Source organism: Rhinopithecus roxellana, chromosome 12, assembly GCF_007565055.1.
Source record: "Rhinopithecus roxellana isolate Shanxi Qingling chromosome 12, ASM756505v1, whole genome shotgun sequence".
NCBI lineage: Eukaryota > Metazoa > Chordata > Mammalia > Primates > Cercopithecidae > Rhinopithecus > Rhinopithecus roxellana.
In genome coordinates, this window is record NC_044560.1 from 22244602 (window position 1) to 22272395 (window position 27794).

Sequence of the window (27794 nt, forward strand, 5' to 3'; positions counted from 1 at the left end):
TCACGCCTGTAATCTCAGCACTTTGGGAGGCTGAGGTGGGCAGATCACCTGAGGTCGGGAGTTCGAGACTAGCCTGACCAACATGGAGAAACCCCATCTCTACTAAAAATACAAAATTGGTCGGGTGTGGTGGCGGGCACCTGTAATCCCAGCTACTTGGGAGGCTGAGGCAGGAGAATCGCTTGAACCCAGGAGGCAGAGGTTGTGGTGAGCCGCGATCATGCCATTGCACTCCAGCCTGGGCAACAAGAGTGAAACTCCACTTCAAAAAAAAAAAAAAAAAGTGGGTGGGGGGTCTTGGGTGTGGGATCCCCCTCCGCCTTCCACCCTGTGAGGACACAGCCTGCCTTCCCTCTCTCCCTCCAGAGGATGCTTGGATTCCCAGCCTCCACAGCTGTTAGAAAGAAACCTCCGCTTTCTATAAATTACCCTGTCTCCAGTATTTTGTTATAACAAGCAGACTAAGACACCTGATCCTCTTTCTATTATTGTTTGAGATAAGGTCTCGCTCTGTTATCCAGACTGGAGTGCAGTGGTGCGATCTCAGCGCATTGCAACCTTCAACCTCCTGGGCTCAACTGATCCTCCTGCCTCAGCCTCCTGTGTAGCTGGAACTATAGGCACGTGCCACCACACCCAGCTAATTTTTACACTTTTGTACAGGGGAATCTCACTATGTTGCCCAGGCTGGTCTGGAACTCCTGAGCTCAACTGATGCCCCCACCTCAACCTCCCAACATGCTGGCATTACAGGCATGAGCTACCACACCCCTAGTGGTCCTGTTTAAAATGCATCCAGTGGCCAGGCAGTGGTGGCTCACGCCTGTAATCCCAGCACTTTGGGAGGCCAAGGCAGGCAGATTACTTGAGGTCAGGAGTTCAAGACCAGCCTGGGCAACATGGTGAAACCCTGTCTCTACTAAAAATACAAAAATTAGTTGGGTGTGGTGGCGGGTGTCAGTAATCCCAGCTAGTTGGAGGCTGAAGCAGGAGAATCGCTTGAACCCAGGAGGCGGAGGTTGCAATGAGCCAGGATTGCGCCACTGCACTCCAGCCTGGATGACAGACCAAGACTCCATCTCAAAAAAAAAAAGAAAAAAAAAAATACATATGTGTCCAGTGCTGGGAGTTGCCCCATAAGAAGCGAGTGCTTGGTGCTCAGTGGAGGCACTCAAGCTAAGGGTGCCCTGTCCCTGACCCTAGCCACCCTGACTTTGGCTTCTCAGCTGTCTTCTCAACTCTGGGAGTCTGCTGGGCTCTGCCACCCAGGCTGGAGTACAGTGGTGAGTTTGATACGGTTTGGATCTGTGTCCCTGCCCTCATCTCATAATGAAATGTAATCCTCAATGTTGGAGGAAGGGCCTGGTGAGAGATGACTGGATCATAAGGGTGGATTTCTCACGAAGAGGTTAGCACCATACCCTTGGTCCTGTCCTGATGATAGAGAGTTATCATGAGATCTGGTTGTTTGAAAGTGTGTGGCACCTCCTTACTCTCTAGCTCCTGCTTTGCCTCTGCCCTGAGTAAAAGCTCCCTGAGGCCTCCCCAAGAAGATGCTCATGGCCATACTTCCTTCACAGCCTGCAGAACCTTGAGCCAATCAAACCTCTTTATAAATTACCGTGTCTCAGCCGGGTACAGTGACTCACGCCTGTAATCCCAGAACTTTGGGAGGCTGAGGTGGGCAGATCACGAGGTCAGGAGATCAAGACCATCCTGGCTAACATGGTGAAACCCCATTTCTACTAAAACTACAAAAAAAAAAAAAAAAAATTTGCCAGGTGCGGTGGCGGGCACCTGTAGTACCAGCTACTCAGGAGGCTGAGGCAGGAGAATGGCGTGAACTCGGGAGGCAGAGGTTGCAGTGAGCCGAGATGGCACCACTGCACTCCAGCCTGGGCGACAGCGAGACTCCGACTCAAATAAATAAATAACCCAGTCTCAGGGAATTGCCCTTTACAAACCTTATCACAACCTACACTGACCATCTACAACATGTTTGACTTTCTGACTCGTCTGATACTTCTGTCTTTTCTAGTCATTTTACTTTAGGATAAGAATTTACCACATAATATCCTTTCTTATATAAAGTTATTTTCTTCCTATCCTTACCAAAAATACATCTTCATAGCCAAAACTTGTTTTATTACTCTCCTCTACTTATTAGTTTCTTTTTATCTTTCTTCATGAATCATGAATAACTTTTAAACAACTTTCAAATGACATAAAATTATTTGTTCTCTTAATAAGAACACAATTTACAGAATTATATATTAATTAGAATTCCTATTCTTAGTACCTTAAATTTTAGGGAAAACCCAGGAAGCAAGAAATCTTGAACTATCAGATGTTATTTTGTAGATGAAACCATTCCATAAGTTTTAGAAACACATTTTCCCATAGCACAGTCTTTTCTTAATTGGAAATGACTCAGACATCCAATGAGCATTTATTATTTAATGCAAAGTAATTTAAAGAATTTTTTAAGATGGAGTCTCGCTCTGTTGCCCAGGCTGGAGTGCAATGGCGTGATCTCAGCTCACTACAACCTCTGCTCCCGGGTTCAAGCGATTCTCCTGCCTCAGCCTCCCGAGTAGCTGGAATTACAGACACGTACCACCACACCCAGCTAATTTTTGTATTTTTAGTAGAGACAGGGTTTCACCATGCTGGGCAGGCTGGTCTCGAACTCCTGACCTCAGGTGATTCACCTGCTGAAGCATCCCAAAGTGCTGGGATTACAGGTGTGAGCCACCACACCTGGACAAGATATTAAATTACACGAGAAGTCCACTTATAAGCATTTATCTCACTTATGTACTCAGTTTTTTCTAGTTTATCTAGATTACTTCTGAAAACTGAGATATTATACAAAGCTAGTCATGATTTTATTTTCCTGTTAACCATTTTTTAAAGACAGAGTCTCACTGTGTTGCCCCAGCTAGAGTGCAATGGCACAATTACAGCTCACTGCAGCCTCACTGGGCCCAAGTGATCTCCCCACCTCGGGCTCCTGAGTAAGTTGGACTACAGACATGCATTACCACACCCAGTAAATTTTTTAAATTTTTTGTAGAGATGGGGTCTCACTACATTGCCCAGGCTGGTCTTGATTTCCTGGGCTCAAATGACCCTCCTGCCTCAGCTTCCCAAAGTGTTGGGATAACAGGGATAGGCCACCATGTCCAGCCCTTGTTAACCATTTGTAAAGTCTGTGAACATTAGATGTTCACCTAAGTAAGAATTTTAAAATTAAACAAATGGGCATTTTGCCAATAACTCAGAAGATTCAGCTGTTTCCATTGAATCAACAATCTTAGTCTTGTCAAAAAAAAAAAAAAAGATTATTCCTGTTTTATCTGGATTTATAGTCTCATAACATTTGCGCCAAACCCTGACAGCTTAAAACATTTAGCAGAGGCAAATGTAAAACTTATTTACCCAGGCAAAAATGTATATTGATGATACTGAAGACATTTTTATTTTTCTTTTACCAATAATTCTAAAGCCAGCTTTTTGTAAGTCAATTTTATAACTTTATTTGAGGCCGGGCGCGGTGGCTCAAGCCTGTAATCCCAGCACTTTGGGAGGCCGAGACGGGCGGATCATGAGGTCAGGAGATCGAGACCATCCTGGCTAATACGATGAAACCCCGTCTCTACTAAAAAATACAAAAAACTAGCCGGGCGACGAGGCGGGCGCCTGTAGTCCCAGCTACTCGGGAGGCTGAGACAGGAGAATGGCGTGAACCCGGGAGGCGGAGCTTGCAGTGAGCTGAGAGCCGGCCACTGCACTCCAGCCTGGGTGGCAGAGCAAGACTCCGTCTCAAAAAAAAAAAAAAAAAAAAAAAAAATAAATAAATAAATAACTTTATTTGATTTATTTGATGATCAGCGATTAGTTCTCATTCACATTGACTGTCTGTAGATTTTTGAAAGTGGTAACAGGTACATAGGTAACCAAAGTATGGAACTTATTTCGTGACTCTTCATCCTCATTACGTTTTCTGGACAGCCGCACACGGATTCGGTATGGGACATTCCTTATTCCTGTGGCCCAGACAGCTTTGTTGAGCCTGTATCAATGCGCACATCTGGAGTTCCCATCTCCTTCGTGGCAAATTTCCGAATCTCTCTGAGTGCCCGAGGGGCACGCTTCTTGAAGCCCACTCCATGGGTGCGCTTGTGAATGTCGATGGTGGATTCTCGGGCCACCACCTCGTTGATGGCAGAACGGCTCTTTTTCTTCTCGCCACCCTTCTTTGAGGGAGCCATTCTGCCGGGTCCAAGTTTTATTTTAAATTCATGTGAACCTGAAAGCCATTTGGGCTTAATTTATGAGTACTCATCTACTTAAAAGCCAATTTGGTAGCCTTCTAGACACAACACATAACATAATACATGCACATATACATAAACACATCTAAACAGGTATACATACACACATATATACATAAACATCTAAACAGGCATACATACACACATATATACATAAACACATCTCAACGGCATACATACACACATATATACATAAACACATCTAAACGGCATACATACACACATTATACATAAACACATCTAAACAGGCATACATACACACATATATACATAAACATCTAAACGGCATACATACACACATATATACATAAACACATCTAAACGGCATACATACATGCACTCAGATCCAATAGCTTTCACCTTGGAACTCCTGGCATGAGGCAGCATCACAGACTCACTAACCTGTAAAAGATAAGCTGGATCCAAGTTATTTCTGACAAAATTGGAACCTGTTCACATGGCTAAGCTTTGTTTGCCCTAATAGGTAATCCAAGAAAACTGTGGACCAAAATTTTGGATAAAGCAGTGTTCATGGCAGTTTTGATTTTAAAACCTTTTTTCCTTTGGTTTCAAATAAGTTTCCAACGTTTATATTTTAGCTAGAACTGGCTGAACCATATAAGAAAAACAAAATTTCCAAGTAACCTTAAAACAGTGAGTTTTATCTCAACACCAGGAACTTAACAGCAGATAAAAGGGAGAAATAGCTTTAGAAGACTCTAACTCTACAGTTGCAGGTTAACCATGCGAGCTCTGAATTTTCCTTATTGGAGTCTGCCCATCGTTTTAAAACATGCACAAAATGGGCCACAGTATGTAACCAGCTGGAGTTTCAGACAGTCTGGAAAATAGTTTACATGCTTTTTCCACCAACAAAACTTGACACAGATACAGGAACTACTGTGGAGTTCCAAAGAGGATGACAAAATCAAAGGACATTTCTGGAACCTGTTTCTCCCCTAGTGATACGGTTTAGCTCTGTGTCCCCACCCAAATCTCATCTTGAATTGTACTCCCATAATTCCCGAGAGTTGTGGGAGGGACAAGGTGGGAGAAAATTTCAATCATGGGGGCAGTTTCCCCCATACTGTTCTCAAGGTAGTGAGTAAGTCTCATGAGATCTGATGGTTTTATCAGGGGTTTCTGCTTTAGCACCTTCTTCATTTTCTCTTGCCACCACCTTGTAAGAAGCGCCTTTCACCTCCCGCCATGATTCTGAGGCCTCCCCAGCCATGTAGAACTGTAAGCCCAATTAAACTTCTTTTTCTTCCCAGTCTCGGGTATGTTTTTATCAGCAGTGTGAAAATGGACTAATACCTGTAGCGAGGAGAGGGGCAGCCTGTCTTGCTGCTTTCTGACAACCAGATGGACCTGGTCTTGGCCATTGCGATGCAGACTGTGCCCAAGCACCCTCGGAGCGGGGTGCAACACTAAACAGAGACGCAAACACAAACAGATCCAATGCAGACAGAGCCCTCCAAACAGAGGGAAGACTGCAGCAAAGTCCTGAGGTCCTGTCCCAAACCCAGAGAGCACCACAGAGTGACCTGCATTAGGTCCAGATGGCAGGGACCCAGGTGGCACCACAGACTACCAATACTAGCTCTGGACAGCTAGAGCCCCAGATGGCAGACGCAGAGGATTTCCAGGTGCACTTCAGTTCACATCCCACATGCTGCTTCCCTCTCACCAGCAGAGGGGAGGGAAGGGAAATCCCCAAGACAAAGGCAGTCTTGGCAGCTACTGGGAATTCCCCAAGGTCCTAGCCCCGGGGTCAGCTGACCGTGAGCAGCTGGCATTTGCAAGTGGCTGCTGTCCTGCCTGGTAGCGAAAGTGTGCAAGCCCTGACTGCTATGTCCAATCTCTGCATTCATTGAAAACCAGGCACACAGGCTGAGCCACTTACAACACAGTGCCTCACACAAGGCACCAGATTTGTAAGCTGCTCAAAGACCAAAAACATGAGAAGCGAGGTGTGGTGGAAGGAAAGCAGATTATTTTTTTAAAATGCCAGCAGACGGGACATAGCTGGGCTCATGTCTCCAAGAGACCCTCTGTCTTCTGGTCTGAAGGGTTTTAGAAGGAAAACTTGGTGTGGGAAACATGTAGGGGTGCTGCAGGGGGATGCAGAAGGGTGCGGGGGGTGCAGGGGGATGCAGGGCTGCATGTCTTGTTCCGAAGGTGATATCGAGAAATAGCCTGTCTGAAGGTCCAGTCGGAGCCATCCTGACTTTGGCCCAGTAGTGGTGGGCTCACTGTTCCTAACTCCCCCAGAGCAGTAGGATTCACATCTGGGTCTCTGAGCCTGGTTTGCTTCAAAATTAGTCCCTGGAAGTTCTTTTTTTTTTTTTTTTTTTTTGAGATGGAGCCTCCCTCTGTTGCCCAGGCTGGAGTACAATGGCACAATCTCAGCTCAGTTCAACTTCTGCCTCCTGGGTTGAAGCTCCTGCCTCAGGTTCCAAGTAGCTGGGATTATGGGCGCCCACCACCCCGCCTGGCTAATTTTTGTATTTTTAGTTAAGACGGAGTTTCACCATGTTGGCCAGGCTGGTCTCAAACTCCTGACCTCAGGCGATCTGCCTGCCTCAGCCTCCCAAAGTGTTGGGATTACAGGAGTGAGCCACCACACCCGGCCTGTAAATGGTTTTTGTTTATTTACTTTTTTATTATCAGAGTTGATTCTCTCCTAGATCAGGAAAAAGGCCCAGCAAAGCAAGGAGACTGCCTTCAGAATGCAGATTTCCCTCACAATAGACAGCCTTGCAGGACTAGTTTAAGGTACAGCAAGGAAATATAATTTGGGGTAAAATATTTCAATTTCTTTATCTGTCACATAATGCTCTACTAGAGGCAGGCTGGAATTTGGTATCATTGCTACAAGGAGTCATTTGTCAGCCTTTTTTTTTTTTTTTTTTTTGAAATGGAGTCTCACTCTGTCACCCAGGCTGGAATGCAGTGGTGCAATCCTGGCTCACTGCAACCTCTGCCTCCCGGGTTTAAGCGATTCTCCTGCCTCAGCCTCCTGAGTAGCTTGGATTACAGGCGCCCACCACCACGCCCCGCTAATTTTTATATTTTTAGTAGGGACGGGTTTTCATCATGTTGATCAGGCTGGTCTCAAACTCCTGACCTCAAGTGATCCGCCCACCTCGGCCTCTCAAAGTGATGGGATTACAGGAATGAGTCACTGGCCTGGCCTGGCTTTGTCAGTCTTAAGGTCTGCGTTGATGTTAATGATGGTCAGGTGGGCCTGAATTCCCATGGGGAGGAGTATATAATGAGGCATGTCCAACCCCCACCCCCCACATCCGACCCTTCCCATCATGGCTTGAACTAGTTTTTCAGGTTAACTAGGGAATGCCCTTGGCCCACAGGAGGGGTCCACTTAAGTGGTTGGGGGGCTTAGAATTTTATTTTTTGGCCAGGTGTGGTGACTCACACCTGTAATCCTAGCAATTTGGGAGGCTGAGGCAGGTGGATTGCTCGAGCTCAGGGGTTTGAGACTAGCCTGGGCAACATGGCAAAACCCCAGCTCTACAAAAAATACAAAAATTAGCCAGGTGTGGTGGCACATGCTTGTGGTACCAACTACTCAGGGGCTGAGGTGGGAGGATCACTGGAGCCAGGGAAGTCGAGGCTGCAACGAGCTGAGTTGGCACCACTGCACTCCAGCCTGGGTAACAGAGCAAGACCCTGTCTCAATAAACAAACAAACAAACAAATAAATAAATAAATAAGAATTTGGGGTCCGGGTGCAGTGGCTTGTGCCTGTGAGCCTACCACTTTGGGGGGCCGAGGTGGGCAGATCACCTGAGGTCAGGTGTTAGAGACCAGCCTGGCCAACATGGCAAAACCTGGCTAATATAAAAATTATATTAACCCAATTAATATAAAAATTAACCGGTCGGCCGGGCGCGGTGGCTCACGCCTGTAATCCCAGCACTTTGGGAGGCCGAGGCAGGCGGATCACGAGGTCAGGAGATCGAGACCATCCTGGCTAACACGGTGAAACCCCATCTCTACTAAAAATACAAAAAAATTAGCAGGGCGTGGTGGTGGGCGCCTGTAGTCCCAGCCACTCGGAAGGCTGAGGCAGGAGAATGGCTTGAACCCGGGAGGCGGAGCTTGCAGTGAGCCGAGATCGCGCCACTGCACTCCAGCCTGGGTGACAGAGCGAGACTCCGTCTCAAAAAGAAAAAAAAATAAAAAATTAACTGGGCATGGTGGCGCGCACCTGTAGTCCCAGAGGGAGGCTGAGGCAGGAGAACTGCTTGAACCCAGGAGGCGGAGGTTGCAGTGAGCCAAGATGACATCACCGCACTCTAACCTGGGCGACAGAGCGAGACTCTGTCTCAAGAAAAAAAAAAGAATCTTGGTTTTGGTTTACACCACTCAAAAGCGCAGAAATTCCAAAACAAGCCGGCCAGGGCACAGTGGAGGACGGACTCTGGCTCTTCAATCTGCCCACGCCCCACCCTGTGAAAGGAAAATAAATCTCAAAACCCCACCATCACTAAGTCAAAGGAAAAAGTCAAGTTGGGAACTGCTTCAGGCAAATCAGCCTCCCATCTTATTCCTAAATAAGATAGCTACAAATATGTGTTTTTAAAGCTACACACCTCCCTCACAATTTGCCCACAGAGAAATTCCCTGTGAGCCTCAAGATCTTTACCCTAAAACAGTTCTGTGGAATTCCACCCTGGCAATGCAAATTAATAGCTTCCCTTCACAGACGCGGGACAAAGGACTGAACTCAAAGTCATTCCTCTGCTCACCTGGACAAATGCATGCCTGATCGCTTCCTTTGTTCTATCGTTTATGTAGAAATGCAGATTCAATAAGCCAGACTAAAGCATAAGCGACTATTCCTCTACCTGCGTCTCACACGTATAATAAATTGCGTAGTCAGTGAAAGGCTGATCAAAGACTCAAAAGAATTCACGCTCCGGTCTCTTCTGTACCTGTGACCCGGAAGCCCTCTCCTGGAATTGTCCTGCCTTTCTGGACCGAACCAAGGTACACTTGCAAGTGTTGATTGATGTCTCACGTCTCCCTAAAATGTACAAAACCAAGCTGCACCCCATCTTCCCTGGGCACCATCGTCATGACCTCCTAGGGCTGTGACAATGGCGTGTCCTTAACCTTGGAAAAATAAACTTTTAACATTTCATTGAGTCCTGTCTCAGATACTTTTGGGTTCATAGCCCCACCCTCACCCCCACCCGCGGAGAGAGCGGGCTGCTCCCCAGCCTCTCCCCGGCTCCACGCAGGAGAGGCCCCTCTCCGGTATGTCACGCGCAGCGGCACTCTAGCAGCCTGGCGACTTCTCTATGGGCTTTCTCGACACAGGCCGGAAGTGGCGCGCGCTGCCCCGGAAGCACCCTGGTGGGTGGGTGCCTGCCAGTAGCTGAGGCGCCATGGCGGCGGCGGCGGTATCCGAGGCCTGGCCCGAGCTGGATCTGGCTGAGCGGGAGCGGCGGCGGGAGCTGTTGCTGACGGGGCCCGGGCTGGAGGAGCGAGTGCGGGCGGCGGGTGGGCAGCTGCCGCCGCGGCTTTTCACCCTGCCGCTGCTGCACTACTTGGAAGTGAGCGGCTGCGGGAGCCTGCGCGCGCCGGGGCCTGGCCTGGCGCAGGGCCTGCCGCAGCTGCACAGCCTCGTGCTCCGGCGCAACGCGCTGGGGCCCGGCTTGAGCCCCGAGCTCGGGCCGCTGCCTGCCCTTCGGGTACTCGACCTGTCGGGCAACGCGCTGGAAGCGCTGCCGCCTGGCCAAGGCTTGGGCCCCGCCGAGCCGCCGGGCCTTCCGCAGCTGCAGAGCCTCAACCTCAGCGGCAACCGGCTGCGCGAGCTGCCAGCCGACCTGGCGCGCTGCGCCCCGCGCCTGCAGAGCCTCAACCTTACCGGCAATTGCCTCGACTCCTTCCCCGCCGAGCTCTTTCGCCCCGGCGCGCTGCCCCTCCTCAGTGAACTGGCGGCTGCTGACAACTGCCTCCGAGAACTCAGCCCCGACATCGCCCACCTGGCCTCGCTCAAGGTCAGCGGGAGCTGCCCTGGCGGGGCGGGATGGGGCCTTGGAGTAGCCCTGGAGAAGGAACCCCTCTCGGGACCGAGCCCTTCCTAGTGACGCCCCCTGGGGCACTGGGCCCAGGGAATTCCTGCAAGGCTGTAAGGAGCCACCTGCGGGGGCATCACCCCTGGGAAGCAGTTGCCGCCTTCCAACTCCCCCTTCTCCTGGTCACACCAACATACTAGGTTGGTCTCTGAACTCCCCCTCATTCTGTTAACCACTGGACTTTTACACGTGGTACGCTATTTTGTAATTGTTAGCGAACTTGGCTTCTCCGGTAGGTCGGGCGTCGAAACCTGTCTTTTTTGTATCTAATACTTGTGAAGTGATTGGAGTCTTGTGGTGAAGGGGGCACCCTGGGTTTTGCATAATGCCACATGCTGTGATCTCAAAGATTGTATTTCACTTCATCCCAATAGCAGCTTTCCAAGATAGGGGTGGTTATTGCTGTTTTACAGAAAGTCAAAGGGCTTGCGCAAAGTAAGCAGCAAGTAATTTGGGTTTTTCTCCAGACCATATTGTCCAGGGTCTGTTTACTAATTAATCTTGGATCCCCAGGCCCTGGGATAATGCTTGGCCTATAACAGGTGCCCTTTAAATCTGTTGCCTAAAAGATAGTGGGGAAGCCACATGGCAGAACCACAACCTAAACCCAGCCGGCTGGTCTCTGCATCTTCTCTTTTGGTTTCATCCTTAAGGCAGTCCTGCATTTCTTCTTCCATTTTTCATCTTTGAATTTATGGAGACATTTCTTTTTTTCTTTTTTTTTTTTTGAGATGAAGTCTCGCCCAGGCTGGAGTGCAGTGGTGCGATCTCAGCTCACTTCAACCTCTGCCTCCTGGGTTTACGCCATTCTCCTGCCTCAGCCTCCTGAGTAACTGGGACTACAGCCGCTGCCACCATGCCTGGCTAATTTTTTGTATTTTTAGTAGAGATGGAGTTTCACCATGTTAGCCAGGATGGTCTCGATCTCCTGACCTCATAATCTGCAAATCTCAGCCTCCAAAGTGGTGGGATTACAGGCATGAGCCAGCACACCTGGCTGAGTTTTATAACTAAATCAGTTTCCCCCAAAATTTGGAGGCTGGGGTTTTTCAAGGATAGTTTGGGGGAAGGGGAGGGTGGCTAGGCAATGGGTGCTTACTTCTGATGGCTGAGGTGCAATCATAGGGGTGTGGGAAATGGTCCTCCTGCTCACTGAGTCACTTCTGGGTGGGGCCACAGGAGCTCATTGGTTTCAGGTAGTGCCATTGATCAGACATGCAAAAAACCTGAAAAAGACAGCTCAGAAGGCCAGTCTTAGGTTCTACGGTACTGGTAGTGATGTTATCTGCAGAAGTAATTGGGGAGGTCACATATCTTGTCATCCCCAGAATAATGACTGACAGTCATTTATGTTTGCACTTTAGCAGAATTCAGGCTCCTCCATCCTCCTAGCCTGGTGGACCCTCATTAGCTTTACAAAGGCAGCTGAGTTTTACGGAAGGACTGTTATCATTTAAGCTATAAATGTCTCCCAAAGTTAGCTTGGCCCAAGCCCAGGAATAATTAAAGGTAGTTTGAAGGGCCAGGCCTGGTGGCTCACGCCTATAGTCCCACCACTTTGGGAGGCTAAGGCAGGCGGATCATCTGAGGTCCGGAGTTGTAGACCAGCCTGACCAACATGGAGAAACCCTGTCTCTAGCTGGGCGTGGTGGCACGTGCCTGTAATCCCAGCTACTCGGTAGGCTGAGGCAGGAGAATCGCTTAAATCCGGGAGGCGGAGGTTGCGGTGAGTCAAGATCATGTCACTGCACTCCAGCCTGGGAAACAAGGGTGAAACTCTGTCTAAAAAAAATAAAAATAAAAAGGTAGTTTGAAGGCTGAAGATGGGGATTGGTTAGATCAGGTCTTTTCCACCACCGTAATTTTCTCACTGTTACAGTTTTTGCAAAGGTGGTTTCATTGGCATTTCCTGGAAGAGGCAAGTTCACTGGCATTTTCCTTGGTCCTCGGGGCTGTAGGCATCCCTCCAGGACTAAGGTGTGATGTTGGGTACAGCACGGTCTACCCCCACTTTCCCACCTGACAGATACTTTTGGTTTTCCAGAATGTTGATGTAGTGGGCCTGTATCTTAACATTGTACCTTACAGCATGTGAGTGCCCAGTCAGTTACAGTATTTCTCTTCAAATTCATAGATGTCTTTCAGTATTCAAGTTCTTAAAGTGTTGTCGGCTGGGCATGGTGGCTCACGCTTGTAATCCCAGCACTTTAAAAGGAGGCTGAGGCGGGCGGATCATGAGGTCAAGAGATCGAGATCATCCTGGCCAACAAGGTGAAACCCTGTCTCTACTAAAAAATAAAAAAATCAGCTGGGTGTGGTGGTGCACGCCTGTAGTCCCAGCTACACGGGAGGCTGAGGCAGGAGAATCGCTTGAACCCAGGAGGCGGAGGTTGCAGTGAGCGGAGATTGCGCCACTGCACTGCAACCTGGGTGACAAAGTGAGACTGCGTCTCAAAAAAAAAAAAACTGTGTTTACAGCTCTCTCTAGCACCTGCCCAATAAAGCAGTACTCTTTGTGGTGCCCAAAACAATGTCATTCGAGTCCAAGAGTGTGTCTTGTTTTCTAAATCCCAAAAGAGGTGACCAAGTGCCCTTTCCCCTGAGCCATTCTGTTCATCAATTTTAGGCTTCCAGTGGCTATCAGGAGACCTGTTTCTTGGAGGGTCATGCAAGAGCTATTGGAATCCTTGTTGGACTCAGATGTCCTTTTGGGGACCTTTCTGAGGAATGGGTACCAGAACTGTGCCCAGCAGTGTAGCTCCGCACACTGGAGTTTTGCACACAAAGGCGAATACATCTGATGTCCTTCCTGGTGCTGTGGGGACATGGGGAGTGTAGAAAACCAAAAAACTGAGCTCAGAAACAGAAGGCAGGCTGGGTGCAGTGGTTCATGCCTGGCATCCCAGCCCTTCAGGAGGCTGAAGCAGGCGGATCACTTGAGCCCAGGAGTTTGAGACCAGCCTGGGCAACGTGGCAAAAACCTGTCTCTACAAAAAATAGAAAAATTAGCTGGATGTGGTGGTGTGTCCCTGTGGTCCCAGCTACTCAGGAGGCTGAGGTGGGATGAACGCTTAAACCCAGGAGGCTGAGGGTGCAGTGAGCTATGATCACACCACTGCACTCCAGCCTGGGCAACAGAGCTAGACCCTGTCTTAAAGAAAGAGGCCAGACGCTGTGGCTCACGCTTGTTATCCCAGCACTTTGGGAGGCTGAGGCAGGCGGATCATCTGAGGTCGGGAGTTCAACACCAGCCTGACCAACGTGGAGAAACCCCGTCTCTGTTAAAAATACAAAATTAGCTGGGCATGGTGGCGCGTGCCTGTAATCCCAGCTACCTGGGAGGCTGAGGCAGGAGAATCGCTTGAACCTGGGAGGCAGAGCTTGCGGTGAGCTGAGATGGCGCCGCCGCACTCCAGTCTGGGCAACAAGAGCGAAACTTTGTCTCAAAAAAAAGGGGAGAGAGAAGGAGAGAGAAAGAAGGGGGAGGAAAGGAATAAAAACAGAAGGCATGGGCTCCAGCCCTGCCTCTCTGTGGCTGCATGTCGTTGGCTCTTGAAGGCTCTTTGGTCCTCTGTAGGAAAACTGGGAGGGTAACGCAGTACACGAAGAGGGAGAGACAGGGGAGGTGGTGCTGGTCATCGTGGCTGCTTGACTCTGAAACCACGAGGCTTAAAGCAGCAGCAGCCCTGCACTCTGGGCTGGTTCCGCTGGACACTGGACAGTGCTGCAGCTCTTGCTGTTGGTCGCTTGTGTGGCTGTGCTCAGCTGGCATGGGCTCAGGGCTGGGCTGCCGGGGTGGGTGGGCTTCTCCATGTGTCGTCTCGGGGCCTCTCCCTCCCCTTCTTTCGCAGGGCTCAAGGGTCCTCAGCACAAAAGCAGCAGCTGCCAGCTCTTCAGGCATTGACCTGGAACGTGCCTCCTGCCACTTTCCTGTGTTTTGTAGGTTAACTAAGTGCAAGCCCAGTTCCAGTTCATTGGGAGGACTGGCTCTTTAGAGGCCGCCAGAATAACAGCACAGAGGCTTCTGCCTGTCCTTTCCCCCCCGCCCCGAGAGGGACGAGACTGCAAGTGGAAGCAGCTCAGCCTGGTTCCTAGTGCTCATCCCCACACCCATTCCCCAGGGAGCACCCCCAAGCCTGGACTGGGACCTGCAGTGCAAAGGCCCTGACCCTCTTTCCTCCCAGCCACTGGGGACGAGGCCTCTGCTGTCCTGTGGCCTCACCAGTAGCTCTGCCTGCGTGGGAGCCTGGCTTCCCCAGTGTCCTGGCCTCAGAGCCACGTGACTTGCTGAGACCTGAGAGCACCTGGCTGGCCTTCCCCGGCTGCTTCCCGCTGCTGTGGCCTGTGGGACTCAGCTGCCAGCGCTGTGGTGAGCCAAGGATGGGGGCACGTCACACCTCTCCTGACTGCATTGTAAGTGGCCATCACGCAGGCCTGTGGTGCTCTGCGTGTGGGAATGAGGGATGGATGGGACAGATGTTACCTGAACAGCTGATGGGGGCAGGACGGTGCCTTAGCAAAGATGTCCTTTCAGGCCCTGGGCCACTCCCCTCCCAAGGCCAAGCTGCACGGGGAGTTCAGCCTCGACGCGAACCCTCCTGAAGCCAAACGCTCTCCCCCCAGCTTCCGAGTTTCTCAGTTGCTGCCGGAGGGAGTGGGGCTCACTCAGGGACTGGCGCTCTTTGTTGGGTTGGTTTATGTAAGCCTGTCACCACCATGAAGTTCGGATCCTTCCCCAGCAGCAGGTCCCCTGCAAAAGCCATGGGCCCGGAAGGCAGCCAGTGTGCCAGGCCAGAGTCAGGCCCCACGTTGCTGCCATCAGCTTAGCCACCGCGGGGGTTGTGTTTCCTGCAGAAGAGTGTCAGCTCCAGGTGACAGGTGATGGCAGTTCGTCCCATCAGGTGGCAGGACGACCCCCAGCCACCCCGTGTAACTCATCCTACCTGAAGCCAGTGTGCACCTCACATCCTTGCAGGCGCTCCTGCTTACTCCCTCGCACAATTGAAAACTGACGCTATCCTCATCCCACCCTTCATATGTGAAACCTCTGGCTTCGTTTCCTGCTGAGGCTGCCACTAGGTGCCCAGCGCTGGGCTGAGGGGCCAGTGTGTGACCTCGTCAGCAGGGCCTCGCATTTCTGACAAGGACTCCCCAACATCTGCGGCTTTGCACCCCACCCAGATGGTGACTCTCTTGCCCTCCCTCTTGCTTTCCTTCCCCTGCGTCCCTTCCTGTCCCCCAATTCCCACAGAGCCTCCAGGCAGGTCCTGAGCTGCTCAGATGCCCTTTCTCTGACGGTCTTTGCCTGGAAGGAAGACCCTTCTCCAAGTGCCTGCCATTGTCCTTTTGGGGACTTACTGCAGGCTGCGGGCTGAACCTGGCTGTGGCTGCACTGGGCGCCCCAGTGGGGCCCTGCCTGCCTCCTTTGCCTCTGCTGCTGGTCCTGGGTCTTAAGGAACTTGCTCTTCGACAGCTGGGGGAGACGCTCCAGTGCGTGTTTGCAGGCAGTAAGGAGGTTTCACTTGAGGGGAACTCTCAAGCTTTTTGACCAGAGCCCCTTAGGGCAGTGCAGAAGCCCACAGAGCAGAACCTCAGATGCCCGCACCCACAATCTTCCAACCCGAGAGCTTCCCGTGGCCTCTGCCAGGCGGGCTGTGCCCTGGGCTGGTGGCCCAGGCTGGTTCTAACGCTGGAGCCAGGGCTCTTGACAGGGAGGCGAGGAGCTCTAGAAGCCTGAGCTCATGGCCGCGCTGTTCCTGGTGCTGCAGGCTGGCGACAGTGTTGGTGATACGGCTCCTGGTACGGTGATACGGCTCCAGGTGAGACCACCTGGATTCCAGGGGTAGATTGGCTCCCGTCCCATGTGGGGCTGGAAGGGAGGTCTGGGCTGGAGTCACCGGTCCAACCAGTCCATACCAGCCCTGCCCAGCCCATCCTGTCCTGTCTGGAGAAGCACAAAATTGTAGCAGTTCTCTTAGAGCCGATGGACGTGTAGCTCAGGTAGTGCTCAGCAGCTGGGCTTGGTCTCAGCCCCCGCCTTGCGTTCTTCCCCAGCAGGCGCCACTGCTGCTTAGACTGCCCCTTCTGTCCCGGAGGGCACTTGATCCTTTTTATTTTACACACGCTGTTCCTCCTCGACTGTTAAGTTGTCCGCTTCCTCCCTGGGTTTCTGCTCTCCCTGTGGGAACTTGTCCAGTGCACCCTCCCATGTCTGAGCTGTGCCACCCTTCCCGCTTGGGAGCACCGTCGCATTTCTGAGCCATGCTGCCCTTACCTGCCTCTGAGCAGCTTGATTGCTTGAGCCAGAGGATTCCGGCAGGTTCCTTTTTTCATTTCCTTTACAACTTGGGGCTTGAGAAATTCCATCACCCCTACCGTCCATTCCAGGTGAAGCAGAAGGTGTCCTCTGGGTAATCAGCCCCTCCCATCTCTGTTCAGAGTCAATCAAGTCCAGCCCCACCTGTCTCCTCCACACCCAGTGTGACTGGGACTCACCAGCCACACCAACCAAGGGTGAGTGCTGGCTTCCAGGGGCCCACATGCTGCCTCCTCTCTGGGGGCAGAGCCGGCACCCAGGCTGCCAGACCCCCCCGAGGGTCAGGCCTTACATCCCGAGCAGGGTCTTCCTCCAGCCCTAGATGAAGCTGGGACAGAAAAGTTTGCTGCATGTGCCTGCTCCTCCACCCTGGTGAGGCTGTGGGGCCGGGGTACCAAGCCAGGAAAGAGCAGAGTGGAGGCGGATGGGCCCCTTTTGCCTGAACCCGCAGCGGTAGCCTCATGTCGTGGAGGTGGCTGCCCTCACAGGCACGTTCTCTGCACTGCACTGCCCAGACCCTGGGAGAGACATCCTAAGAGTGCATCAGGTGCCACTGTACCCCTTCCATCCTTTCAGTGAGGTCACCTGCACGTTTTGCCAAAGTCTGATCAGTCATGGTCATAGAAAGAGCTTTCCCATGGGCCACAGGGCTTCCTGGGCATCTGTGTGGCACACAGTGGTGGCCCCGATGCACCTGTCCTGGGTCAGACGAAAGCTGAGAACCTATCGCCATTGAAGTCGGCTTTCCCCTTTCCTTCCCCCCGAGAGCACTGTGTGTGTCACTGTGGGCAATTTTATACTTCAATATGAAGAAGAATGCTCTTGAGAGATTTTGCTGTATTTTTTTTTTAGCTCATTTAATTAAAAAAAAAAAAAAAACACCACTTTGGGGAACCTGCTTCTCACCTGAGCAGTCCTGGCTAGGTCCTGACACAAGGTCACGTTTCACAGCCAGACATCCCTCATCCCTTGTCGCCTTTCTGTTCTCTAACCTGATGATTGATCTGCAGTGATGCTGTAGTTGTTGAAGAGGGTGACATGTTTGAGTCAGAAGCTTTTGCAGAGATCACTGTTAACCATGGCTGACACCTTCCCCTCGGAGAGGCTCCTTGGATAGTGCCTTTGATGTGGGGGTGCACAGCTGGGGAAGCGACTCACAGGTGAATAACTTGTGGTTCCCCAGGGACGTCCCCACAGACAGGCCAGTGGTGGCTCTTGAGAGTGATGAGTGGTCCCCCTGCCTCTGGAGCTGACCTTGGGCTCTTTTCCCAGAGTCTGGGGGTCTGACGCGTCCTCATTTCTCTTTGCAGACGTTGGACCTTTCCAACAACCAGCTGAGCGAGATCCCTGCGGAGCTTGCAGACTGCCCCAAACTCAAGGAGATCAATTTCCGCGGGAACAAGCTGAGAGACAAGCGCCTGGAGAAGATGGTCAGTGGCTGCCAGACAAGATCCATCCTGGAGTACCTGCGCGTCGGAGGCCGCGGTGGCGGGAAGGGCAAGGGCCGTGCCGAGGGCTCGGAGAAGGAAGACAGCCGGAAGAAGAGGAGGGAGAGGAAGCAGAGGCGGGAGGGCGGCGATGGGGAGGAGCAGGACGTGGGAGATGCCGGCCGGCTGCTGCTCAGGGTCCTGCACGTCTCTGAAAACCCTGCACCCCTAACAGTCAGAGTGAGCCCCGAGGTCCGGGACGTGCGGCCCTACATTGTGGGGGCCGTGGTGCGAGGCATGGACCTGCAGCCGGGGAATGCGCTCAAGCGCTTCCTCACCTCACAGGTGGGTCCCCGTGGGGTCCTCAGATGACGAGGACAGAGGTGTGGGATGCCGCAGGCTGGGACACATCCTGGGGCGAGCGTGTCCGAAGGAGCAGCAGTGGAGTGTGGGGCCCAGCCAGATGTCTGTGTGCCTCAGTTTCCCCAGCTCCAAAGAGGGAATAGAGCAGGTTCTGGCTCAGGTGTTGCTGAGGAAGGGGTGAGGCCTCAGTCCCCTCCAGGAGGCAGGTGTCCCCAGCATGGAGATGGCCTCTTCCCAGATGCCCGCAGCCTGGCCTGGTTAGTCCTGGTCACTGGCCCTATCCCTTGCTCCTCCACCTATGGGGTTAATGGTTTATCCTAATTTTTTTTTTTTTTTCCAGGAGTCTCCCTTTGTCTCCACTGCTAGAGTGCAGTGGCACAGTCTAATCTCACTGTAGCCTCTGCCTCCTGGGTTCAAGTGATTCTCCTGCCTCAGCCTCCTGAGTAGCTGGCATTACAGGCGCCCGCTATCATGTCCGGCTAATTTTTTTGTATTTTTAAAAGAGACAGGGTTTCACCATGTAGGCCAGGTTGGTCTTGAACTCCTGACCTCAAGCAGTCCACTCGCCTCAGCCTCCCAAAGTGTGGGGATTATGGGCGTGAGCCACCACACCTGGCCTATCCTAATTCCTGGATAGCTTTATTGTAGTTGAAAATCAGGGTTCCAGTTGGTGTGGTGGCTCATGCCTGTAATCCCAGCACTTTGGGAGGCTGCAATGGGTGGATCACCTGAGGTCAGGAGTTCGAGACCAGCCTGGCCAACATCTCTATTAAAAACACAAAAATTAGCCCGGCGTGGTGGTGAGTGCCTGTAATCCCAGCTACTGGGGAGGCTGAGGCAGGAGAATCACTTGAACCTGGGAGGTGGAGGTTGCAGTGAGCTGAGATCACACCACTGCACTCCATCCTGGCTGACACAGCAAGACTCCATCTCAAAGAAAAAAAAAAGGAAAAGAAATCAGGATTCCTTGATTTTTTGATATTTTGGTGGGTCTTCTGACTTCTGCAGTAAATGACACATTTTGTTTTATGTAAGATAGTATTAAAGTCATCAACTCTTGCCAGCACATTCTTTTGTGAATTGTTTAGGTTTTGGCAAGACTAACTTCCCAGTTTGTTTTTCTGTAACACCTGACCAGCTTTTAAAATATAAACCACATCTGTGCCCAGGGGAAAGTCCCATGTGCCCCGCAGTGGCAGTGACAGTGCATGGCAGGCCGAGAATGACTGTCATGAGAGTCCTTCTACCTGCAGTTTAGGGAGGAAGGGAACCGGCACAACAGCCGGGGCTTTAAAACTTAAAGCTTAGCCTTTATTTAAAGTTCAAGATGGATTCTTTGAAATCTCAAATATTACGTCTAGAATTAGAGAAGGAAGAAAGTCTGCTGATTGATAGGTTAAGATAGTTTTCCTGATGGTGATTCCACAAAGTGAGTGCCTGGCTGGCCGGGTGGAGAGGAGTTGGAGGGGAGCCCCGTCTCGGAAAGGGGTGTGGCAGGGTTTTGAAGACTTTGGACTGGGAGGGTTTCCTGGTGCACAGCCCCGCCGAGGGTCAAGCGTGAACCCCTCGCTGGGCACAAAAGACCTTGCTCATCACTGCTCCTGTGTTACAGACCAAGCTCCACGAAGATCTCTGTGAGAAGAGGACGGCCGCCACCCTTGCCACCCACGAGCTCCGCGCTGTCAAAGGGCCCCTGCTGTACTGCGCCCGGCCCCCGCAGGACCTCAAGGTGTTGCAGCCCTTTTTGCAGGGTCTGCTCAAGGGTCTCCTTAGTGTCGAAAGATGCTGTGCTGATACTGGAGCCCAAACCATTTCATTTATTTTCTTTTTTTGTTTTTGGAGATGGAGTTTCATTCTTGTCACCCATGCTGGAGTGCAATGACACAATCTCAGCTCACCACAGCCTCTACCTCCTGAGTTCAAGTGATTCTCCTGCCTCAGCCTCCCGAGTAGCTGAGTTTACAGGCATGCGCCACCACGCCCAGCTAATTTTGTGTTTTTAGTAGAGACGGGGTTTCTTCATGTTGGTCAGGCTGGTCTCGAACTCCAGACCTCAGATGATCCGCCCACCTCAGCCTCCCAAAGTGCTGGGATTACAGGTGTAAGCCACCATGCCCGGCCTGAACATTTTCTTTCTTTTTTGTTTTGAGACGGAGTTTCACTCTTGTTGCCCAGGCTGGAGTGCAATGGCACAATCTCGGCTCAGCACAACCTCCGCCTCCCGCGTTCAAGTGATTCTCCTGGCTCACCCTTCCAAGTAGCTGGGATTACAGGCATGCATACCATGTCCAGCTAATTTTGTGTTTTTAGTAAAGACAGGGTTTCTCCATGTTGGCCAGGCTAGTCTCGAACTCCTGACCTTAGGTGATCCACCCGTCTCAGCCTCCCAACGTGCTGGGATTACAGGCATAAGCCACCGCGCCCGGCCTGAACATTTTCTTTAGAGTAGAATCCGATGCTGTTCTTGCAAAGACATGAAATAATGAAACAGGCCACGTTTGCAGTTACTGGAAGCAGTGCACAGCTGTGAGAGGACTCGGTGGACGAGCAGTCGTGGGAAAATGGTTTCCTTCACTCGCTCACTACCCTTTAATCAGAAATCTTAGTCTTTGTCCCGATTGTAAAACCCTTTGCGTGGGGTTGGCAGTAGTGTGAGTTGCTGTATCGTGGTGCTATCCTGGATGTTGAATTCTGTGCAGTGCATGAGGTCCTGGCTGCTCAGCCTTTTTCTCCTCTTTTGGCCTTGTGAGGATGGCAGACCACTGGAAATGGTTGTGCATGAGCTGGGTTTGAGGTTAAGCCCTGCCTTGGTAGGATCGGTGTGTTTGGGCGTCAGGTCTCCCAGGGATGCTGCAATCGCAGCCTGCATGCACCTTCTTGCTGCATGGTCCCATGGGATGCTCCGTGCCTGCTGTAGAGATGAATGAGGGTGGGAGTCGGGAGGGCTCGTGGAGGCTTAAGGCTGTAATCGACAGGACGGGCGAGTTCTGTGGCTGTGACCCTAGTGGAGTTTGTGGGTTTCTGCCCGATAGATTGTTCCCCTGGGGCGGAAAGAAGCAAAGGCCAAGGAGCTGGTGCGGCAGCTGCAGCTGGAGGCTGAGGAGCAGAGGAAGCAGAAGAAGCGGCAGAGTGTGTCGGGCCTGCACAGGTGGGCAGGGCGCCTGGTGGCGTGGGGCCGGGTGTGGGGGGTGCAGCATGCCAGCCTCTGCTGAGTGAGTTTGTGCTCCTCAGGAACACCTAATGCTACCAGAACCGGAAGCTTCTTACAGGGTAAACAGAAAAAAAGAAAGCATTCTCTTCTGAAAGGAGACGTTGTGGAACCAGTCTGTCATCTAGATGGCCCTGACGTGAGGGAAGTGGAAGGTGTTAGGAGCGGAGGTATCGGCCATTCCGCAGGAGGCGGGTCGCCCTTGGGATGGGACAGGACAGGATAGAATAGAAAGTAGCCATTAGGAAACGGACATAAATGCCAGCCCAGTCCGTGCCCCGCGCTGCTGGGTGTCCAAGTCAGGGTCCTTGGCGCTGCTCTAAGCAAGATGATCATCCATAACTAGCACAGCGATTTCTGTAAACATAGGCTGCAGAATACTTTGTTCTCTGAGGCTTGTTATGCTTTGGCCCTTGATATTACACTTCATTTGTGGAAAGAACTTTTTGATTAGTCCAGCTTACCCTTTAGGTATGTTTTCAGGTGTGTGCCTTTTTTTTTTTTTTTTTTTTTCTTTGAGATGGAGCCTCACTCTTGTCACCCAGGCTGGAGTGCAATGGCACGATCTCAGCTCACTGCAACCTCCACCTCCCGGGTTCAAGCGATTCTCCTGCCTCAGCCTCCTGAGTAGCTGGGATTACAGGCGCCTGCCACCACACCTGGCTAATTTTTGTGTTTTTAGTAGAGACGGGGTTTTGCCATGTTTGCTAGGCTGGTCTTGAACTCCTGACCTCAGGCGATCTGCCTGCCTCGGCCTCCCAAACTGCTAGGATTACAGGAGTGAGCCACTCCACCCAGCTGTGCCTTTTTTCTTTTTTGTTTTTAAGATGGGCTGCGCCATGTTGCCCAGGCTGGAGTGAGGTGGCCAGTCATAGGCGCAATCCCACTACTGATCAGCACCGGAGCTTTTTGTCCTGCTCTGTTTCTGACGTGGGCTGGTTCACTCCTCCTTAGGCAGCCTGGTGGTCCTTCACTCCCAGGAGCTCAACATAGTGATGACAGACTTAGTGTAGACACTCCATGGGCGCAGCACAGCCCAGCAGACTCCTGGGCCCATGCAGCCCTCCTATCTCAGCCTCCTGAGTGCTGGGACCACAGGCACATGCCACCACACCCTGCACAATATATCTTTTATAGTTAGGCCTATCATTTGTATTTCTTCCTACACAGATACCTTCACTTGCTGGATGGAAAGGAAAATTACCCGTGTCTTGTGGATGCAGACGGTGATGTGATTTCCTTCCCACCAATAACCAACAGTGAGAAGACAAAGGTAGGGTGGCATGTGTGTGAACTTGGTGTGCCTTCTAGGTTGTTCCCTGTAGAATTAACACAAGTCTGCTAGGCGCAGTGGCTCACACCTGTAATCCTAGCATTTTGGGAGACTGAGGTGGGCGGATCACCTGAGGTTGGGAGTTCAAGACCAGCCTGACCAAAACGGAGAAACCCTGTCTTTACTAAAAATACAAAATTAGCCGGGTGTGGTGGTGCATGCCTGTAATGCCAGCTGCTCGGGAGGCTGAGGCAGGAGAATCGCTTGAACCCAGAAGGCGGAGGTTGCAGTGAGCCGAGATTGCGCCCTTGCATTCCAGCCTGGGCAACAAGAGCGAAACTCTGTCTTCAAAAAGAAAAAACGGAAGAAAGAAAAAGAATTAACACACACAAGTGTCTGCTGCATTGTGAGGTCTCATTGTGTGCAACAGAAGACGCAGCCTGGAGGGGACAAAGGGCCCTGGCTTCTCAGAGCCGCGGCTCACTGTTCATGCTCAGTGCTGCACGACGTCCCGGGATGTATTTTTTTTTTTTTAGAGATGGGGTCTTGCTGTGTTGCCCAGGCTGGTCTTGAACTCCCCAGCTCAAGCGATCCTCCCACATCTGCCTCCCAAAGTGCTGGGTTTAAAGGTGTGAGCCGCTTTGCCTGGCCACACAGTTTTGTAGATTTTTCCTCAGAACAACTGATGCAGTTGCTGATGTCTACATTTGATAACTGTCTTTTCTGAAATCTTTCTTTAAGGTTAAGAAAACAACCTCTGATTTGTTTTTGGAAGTAACAAGTGCCACCAGTCTGCAGATTTGCAAGGATGTCATGGATGCCCTCATTCTGGTGAGTGCGTGGTGGCTCCTCCTGAGAAACGCGTTTTGGGCGTGAGTGGTGCTCTGCTCTGACTTACCACCCGTCCTGATTGCCTTTCTTGCTTACTGTATTGACTGACAGCAGCATGTCTTCCCTGGGTCACCTCTCATCTCCAGGTTAAAGAGGTATTTTTCATTTGCAGAAAATGGCAGAAATGAACAAGTACACTTTAGAAAATAAAGAGGAAGGATCACTCTCAGACACCGAAGCTGATGCAGTCTCTGGACAACTTTCAGATCCCAGAACGAATCCCAGTGCTGGAAAGGACGGGCCCTCCCCGCTGGTGGTGGAGCAGGTCCGGGTGGTGGACCTGGAAGGGAGCCTGAAGGTGGTGTACCCGTCCAAGGCCGACCTGGCCATCGCCCCTCCCCATGTGACTGTCGTGCGCTGACGCCAGGGCCGCCTGTCCAGCCTGTCCGCGTTTGTTTGGCCTGTTTTACCGAGGTTTCTATGTGGCAATGCTGAATTATCCATTAGATTTTCACCCGTTTTTTTTGGTTGGTTGTTTGAGATGGAGTCTCACTCTGTCGCCAGGCTGGAGTGCAGTGGCATGATCTGGAATCACTACAACCTCTGTCTTCTGGGTTCAAGCGATTCTCCTGCCTCAGCCTCCCGAGTAACTGGGACTATAGGTGCGTGCCACTAGCCCAGCTAATTTTTGTATTTTTAGTAGAGACGGGGTTTCACCATTTTGGTCAGGATGGTCTTGATCTCTTGACCTCGTGATCTGCCTGCCTCTGCCCCCGCAAAGTGCTGGGATTACATGATCCTCCTGCCTCAGCCTCCCAAAGTGCTGGGATTACAGGTGTGAGCCACTGTGCCTGGCCCACCCCAGCATTTTTTAAGATTGTATTCGTTGTTCTGTTTTTCCAGACGATTCTGTTGTAAAGTGATGCTATGTTGTTACAACACCAAACTGATTTTACGGTTTTTATGGAATTATTCAGATGTCAAAATTAACTGTTCAAAATGTTGTGAATCATGTAGCTACATGGCAGGTAACTGTTTATGGGAGAACAGACGCTGTACAGTCATGCGCCACATCACAGCGTCTGGGTCAGCGATGGACACTTCCCTGACAGCAGGCCCACGATATTCTTGTGCAGAGTGTTTGGAAGCCTGGCCTGGGCTCTTGGCGTTGGCCTCTTGTAGATCAAGTAGGGGAAGTGCTTGATGTTCACTTACGCTGCTGGGACACTTGCTTTTCCCGATGAAAAACACATAAATAAAACTACACGCACCATCGAGGCTTGTGTAAGGACACTCTGTGATCACACAGCAGCGGCTGAGCACACATTTCTCATGTCACTAAGCGACACATGACTGTCATTGGTTTGGAGACCCGAAAACTTGGGAAGCTAAACAATGTGCATTTCCTTGAACGGCACAGTCACTTTCTATGACACAGCATCTTTTAAAACCATACCATGTCAGGATGCAGCTTGGCTGTGCAAGGACATTGGGTTTTTCAGCTGGCGGTGATCATAATCTCTGGGGAAAGTTTTAATGTGACCTTAGAATTGGCAGAATTGTGTCTCTCCAGGCTGCTGGATTGCCTTGTGGGGGTGGAGATGTGGAGATGCCTCCAGGCGAGCAGCCCGTAGGCCGAAGGCAGTGGCAGCCCCTCACCCTGGCTCAGCGGGGCCGAGCAGAGGAGCACGGCGTCAGTGGGCTTTTCATCGTATGCACGCTAGTGCCACAGTGACAGGCAGTTGGAGCCCCATGAGTGGACCGGACAGCTCTGCTTGGGAAGCATCGGCAGTCGTCAGCTGAGGGACAGATGGTAGCATTAGCTGGAGGACGCTTAGGTTTTTGAGCCAAAAATCTTCATTTGTGCGCCAGATGGATGGGTCCTGAGCACCTTCTGTTGTAGACGTTTCGGTCGTGAATGTCCAGGTCAGACCCCCATGTCCACGCCTTCATGTATGTCCAGGCACATGTGCGTGCACACCACTCCCGGGAGTCAGTGTGCTTGGCTCATGAAGACCCGGCCAGCCACTGCGATGGCTTTCACAGACACTACTGCTTTACGGTCTGGGTGCCATGTGAGAAGCGGACTCGTCAGCTTTATCGAATGACACCATTTGTTCTCTGTTCAGCGTCTCAATTTCTGTGTCTGTAGAAATGACTGGCGATTTTGGGGAGCATCTGCAAGAGCCCCACAGCCCACACACCTTTAGTCGTGAGAACCAGAGAGGCCCGGGGCCCTGTGCAGTGGGCAGACTAACAGCTGGGGGGCTCTTCAGAGCCTTGCAGGACACAGGCCAGTCTGCCTTGAGACCTGGACCCACTTGTCTGGTCACTGCCAGGCCTTCCTGTCTGGCCCACTGTGGGAGGGAGGGGACTCCAGACAGGATGAGGCCCACACAGTGCCAACTGGACTGCTGTGGGTGTGTCAGACTACTGCCTTGCCTTGTGTCCCCCAAAACCTAATTTCCTGCTGCCCTGGGCAGTCAAGGCAGATGCCACAGTTGGCCAGGAGCCTGCCTTGTTGGAGGCTTGAGGTGGCATGGGGCTTCCCCAGGCCAGGACTCTGCTGGAGCTCTGGGGCTGGGGACCCCAGACAGTGGCTCTGAGGTGATTTTGGGCTGCCATGGCAGAGGCTGCCCTTTCTCTGTATGGCCCAGCCCAGTCCGGGAGGGAGGGATGCTGGAGCTGCTGTCTTCGCTCCCAGGGACTTGGTGTCCATGCTGTAGCACACCTGTCACTGTGTGGACAGATGAAGATGAGGCGGCCACGTGCTGTGCCCTTTCCTGATGCAGCTCGTGATGCGCGAGATGCTGGAAATGTGTTTAACTCGCAGCGCAGGTGTCTCTGATGTTTTCTTCCCCCTCCCCACCCCCCACTCACTAATAAAAACAGCTCCACTCCTGGCCCAGCAGATCCTTTCCCACCGGCATCGCCAGAGGCTGTTGCTCAAAGTGTCACAAAACTCACTCTAGCCCAGTGGTGGCTTCCATGTGGGGAGGCTGAGGGCCTCCTGTGCCCGCCCAGATCTTGCCAGTAGGGAGCATGAGGCACCTGCCACTGTCACGGGGAAGCTAGAGCCCTTGACCAGGGGTCCTGGGAACCGGCCCCACCCTGCTGGGTCCCTGCCTGGAGCACGAGATGGAGCAGAGGTGTCAGGCTGCCTGGATACCCCAGGTGTACACTCAGAGGAGCCCAGGCCCCAGACGCACCCACAGCAGATCCTCCTGTTCACAAGTCTCTGGGAGGGGAAGCCAGGCGGCCACTTAGCAGGGTCCTGTCCCATCGTCTCCCCAACCCTCCCAGAGCTGTAAGGACACTGCCCAGTTCAGCCTAGGTCCATGACCTTGGGATCCTGGGGCCGGAGCTGCTGTTTCCACCATGGCCACTTAGGGGACAAGTAGTGTGCCCGAGAGGCAGCTGTGGGTAACTTGAGTGCCCGGCCCAGTGAGCACCCGTGGGTGTCTGCCTGCAGCCTCCCCTGTTGGGGCTGGCAGGGCTGCTGGTGGAGTCCCTGGCTAAAGATGCTGGGCCCCTGCCAGGGCAGACCCAGATGCAGCCAGCCAGATCTGGGGCAGACCCTGACATCCACCTGTGCCATCTGCTGCCTGCCCCTGACGGGGCGGGGAGGAGCATTTGTGGGGGTGCGTGGGCATCACTGGCGTGTGGGACCCGTGGCGGAAGCACCAGGGCCACTAGAACTGGGACAACTCCCATCCCCATCCTGTACCCTCACCTGGCTCCTGGGCCGCACCAGTTCTTGGGGACGCCCAGCCCTGGGACCCCCAGATCAGAATGCTGCCTTCTGGGGCCCATGCAGCCAAACTGCAGCAGCCCCAGGGCAGTGCTGTCCTGTGAAGCTGGGCTCCAGGGAGGGCACCAGCTGGCCAGTCCCCTCCCTCCTTGGGAATGGCAGGTCAGAGGTAGGGATC

The 27794-nt window shown here is 52.1% G+C and overlaps 1 protein-coding gene and 1 pseudogene across 1 annotated transcript; one reads left to right on the forward strand and one right to left on the reverse strand.

The window, feature by feature from the left end:
• Nucleotides 1-3896: 3896 nt before the first annotated feature.
• On the reverse strand, nucleotides 3897-9239 carry LOC104661288 (annotated as a pseudogene).
• Nucleotides 9240-9714: 475 nt separating this feature from the next.
• Nucleotides 9715-26761, forward strand: LRRC47 (leucine rich repeat containing 47). The gene is made up of 7 exons (XM_010361855.2): nucleotides 9715-10369; nucleotides 18074-18535; nucleotides 20166-20282; nucleotides 21586-21701; nucleotides 22932-23034; nucleotides 23776-23865; nucleotides 24038-26761. Exons 1-7 carry the CDS (start codon nucleotides 9755-9757, stop codon nucleotides 24284-24286), a joined length of 1752 nt encoding a protein of 583 aa, XP_010360157.1. The 5' UTR covers nucleotides 9715-9754; the 3' UTR covers nucleotides 24287-26761.
• Nucleotides 26762-27794: the final 1033 nt, after the last annotated feature.

Excerpts from the sequence above, each read along its gene's own strand:
- LRRC47 (XM_010361855.2), top strand. The coding sequence starts at position 9,755 with ATGGCGGCGGCGGCGGTATCCGAGGCCTGGCCCGAGCTGGATCTGGCT. Across the intron at positions 18,536-20,165 it reads AGCGCTTCCTCACCTCACAG|ACCAAGCTCCACGAAGATCT; the intron begins GTGGGTCCCCGT and ends CCTGTGTTACAG. Across the intron at positions 23,866-24,037 it reads TCATGGATGCCCTCATTCTG|AAAATGGCAGAAATGAACAA; the intron begins GTGAGTGCGTGG and ends TTTCATTTGCAG.